At 39.2% G+C, this 2,765-nt stretch overlaps 1 protein-coding gene across 1 annotated transcript; it reads right to left on the bottom strand.

The window, feature by feature from the left end:
- Positions 1-724: 724 nt before the first annotated feature.
- On the bottom strand, positions 725-1,709 carry LOC124506178 (olfactory receptor 2D3). Its single transcript, XM_047072196.1, has one exon. It carries the CDS (start codon positions 1,667-1,669, stop codon positions 725-727), a length of 945 nt encoding a protein of 314 aa, XP_046928152.1. The 5' UTR covers positions 1,670-1,709.
- Positions 1,710-2,765: the final 1,056 nt, after the last annotated feature.

Below are 2,765 nucleotides of genomic sequence, written 5' to 3'. Positions count from 1 at the left end.
ATAATCCAAGAGAGTAGGGAGCTATATATTCTTGTTTCGGCAAATGCTGGACAGTTACTCAATAGAAATATTATAAACTGGTTTAAGTCTCAGGCCTATGTTTGGAATAAATGACTGTGAAATTCCCTTTTTACTCTGATAGTCTATGTTAGTATGAAATTTGGGATGATGAGATTAAAAAACTCATTTTTTTTTTAGCTTTCAAGGGAAAACATCATGAACTAGGAAATATTTTGCTTTTGGTACCATTTTACAAGCTGAAATGCTGAGCCATGAATGATCCCAGTATTAAAGACTCTTCCAAATATATTGGTTGTTTCTATCAGAGCCTATTCCTGGAGATTTATATGACTGGGACATCTACATCTGAAATGTCTTCGATGTTAGGGTCATGTATGCAACTCATATTAGATGTTACTTCAAATAATCCAGTTTAAACCTCTTAGATTCAATTGTGACCATGCTTAAAACATATCCATATTAGCTGAATTAACCACAAACACAAACTCCAGAATAGTACTTGATGTGTTTCATAATCAAGAAAACCTAACTTTTTATCATTTTATTTCTCCTCTGTGTTCTAGTTTAGCATGGAGTATTCATGGATTTTAGAACATGTCCTTCACTTTTATGCTTCTTGAAATGATCTAATTCATAACTGCCTACCAAAAGCCTGCACCTTTTTTAAGGATGTTACCATAGTTCTAAAAGTCAAACCCAGAGGTCACTGCCTCTGAAAAAAGGACTTTCTTCCAGCTAGTTTCCTGAGAGCCCCTTTGACATCCTTGTTTCTCAGGCTATAAATTATGGGGTTCAACATTGGCGTCACCACTGTATAGAACACAGATATCATTTTATCCCGCTCTTTTGTGGTCTTGGAGTTTGGCCGCATGTAGGTGAATATTCCTGACCCATAGAAGAGGATGACAACAATGAGATGGGAGCCACAGGTAGAGAAAGCCTTGAGCCTCCCCTCCCCAGACTGCATCTGGATCACAGTGGAGATAATATTCCAGTAGGAGACAAGGATCAGGCAGACAGGAGCTAAGAGGATGACCACGCCCATTGCAAAGATGGCCATTTCTGTGCTATAAGTATCTGCTGAAGCCAGCTTCAGGAGGGCAGGAGGTTCACAAAAGTAGTGATTAATAATGTTCTGTCCTTGATAGGGTAGTTGGAAAGTAAAGGTGGTATCCACCAGAGACACTAGTGCCCCACTGGCCCAGGATCCTATGGCCAATTGGAGACACACCTGGTGGGTCATGATAGTAGAGTAGTGCAGGGGCTTGCAGACAGCCACATACCGGTCATAAGACATCACCGCCAGCAGTGCGCACTCTGTACACCCAACCAGAAGGAAGACAATTATCTGTGTCATACATCCAAAAAAAGAAATAGTTTTCCTCTTTACAAGGAAGTGGACCAACACTTGGGGGACAATGCTAGTAGAGAAACAGAGATCTGCGAAAGAGAGGTTTCTAAGAAAAAAGTACATGGGAGTGTGAAGTCGAGAATCCATGAAGATGAGAATGATGATGAGCAGGTTTCCAAATACAGTCAAAAGATAAATGATGAGAAAGAGAGTAAATAGCAGGATTTGGGTCTTCAAGTCCTGTGAAAGGCCAAAGAAAATAAACTCAGCCACAGAGGTTTGGTTTTCCTCTCCCATGAGATTTATGTCTGTTTACCTGTTGGTACAAATAAAAAGAACAAACTTTGGGTTTGTGACATCAAGTCCTATAGAAGAGTATCATTTAAGGCTTAGTTTAAAACCAAATTGGAGGGGCACCTGGGTGGCTCAGTGGGTTAATTAACCCTCCAACTTCGGCTCAGGCCATGATCTTGCGGTTCACAAATTGGAGCTCTGGCGTCCTTGGGCTCTATGCTGACAGCTCAGAGTCTTGAGCCTGCTTCAGATTCTGTCTCCATCTTTCTGCCCCTCCCCCGCTCACACTGTCTCTCTCTCTCTCTCTCTCAAAAATAAATAAATATTTTAAAATAAATAAATAAATAAATAAATAAAGCCAAATTGGATATTTATAGCCTTTTGCTATCCAAGTTGTTCTAATTAATATTAAATAGAATATTGTAATTCTTATTAGGTGGTTGTAATTTAAATCCACTTCATTTTCTTCCAAAACTCTTCTTCACAGTGCCACTTATTTATAGATAACTATGACAGTGTTAAAGCCTTCTTGGCTAATTCTGATATGAAGATATTAGACTTCATGTGGACTTTACTAAATGGCTTTACACATATTGTTACAAAATGACTGTGTATACTGTTAGCACTGTTATCATGCATAAAATTGCACCACTAACTGTTCAAAATACTCCATCTTTAATTATAACATAGGCTTGAAAGGTGAGAAACAGCTTTCAGGCATCAAACTCAATTTGACCTCTTAAAAAACAACAAACTTTTCTTGGTTTAAAAATAAAGCCTTAGAGGGGCGCCTGGGTGGCGCAGTCGGTTAAGCGTCCGACTTCAGCCAGGTCACGATCTCGTGGTCTGTGAGTTCGAGCCCCGCGTCAGGCTCTGGGCTGATGGCTCGGAGCCTGGAGCCTGTTTCCGATGCTGTGTCTCCCTCTCTCTCTGCCCCTCGCCCGTTCATGCTCTGTTTCTCTCTGTCCCCCCAAAAAAATAAATAAAAAAACGTTGAAAAAAAATTTTTTTTAAATAAATAAATAAATAAATAAAGCCTTAGCATTTCATACACTAAGGATTGTTCTATTTTAATTAAAGAGTAAAATACTAAAAGTAA

Source organism: Lynx rufus, unplaced genomic scaffold (genome assembly GCF_022079265.1).
Source record: "Lynx rufus isolate CCGP_SWC_20201006 ecotype Redwood Valley unplaced genomic scaffold, mLynRuf1.p SCAF_9, whole genome shotgun sequence".
Taxonomy (NCBI): domain Eukaryota; kingdom Metazoa; phylum Chordata; class Mammalia; order Carnivora; family Felidae; genus Lynx; species Lynx rufus.
This window is presented reverse-complemented; position numbering and strand designations above follow the sequence as displayed.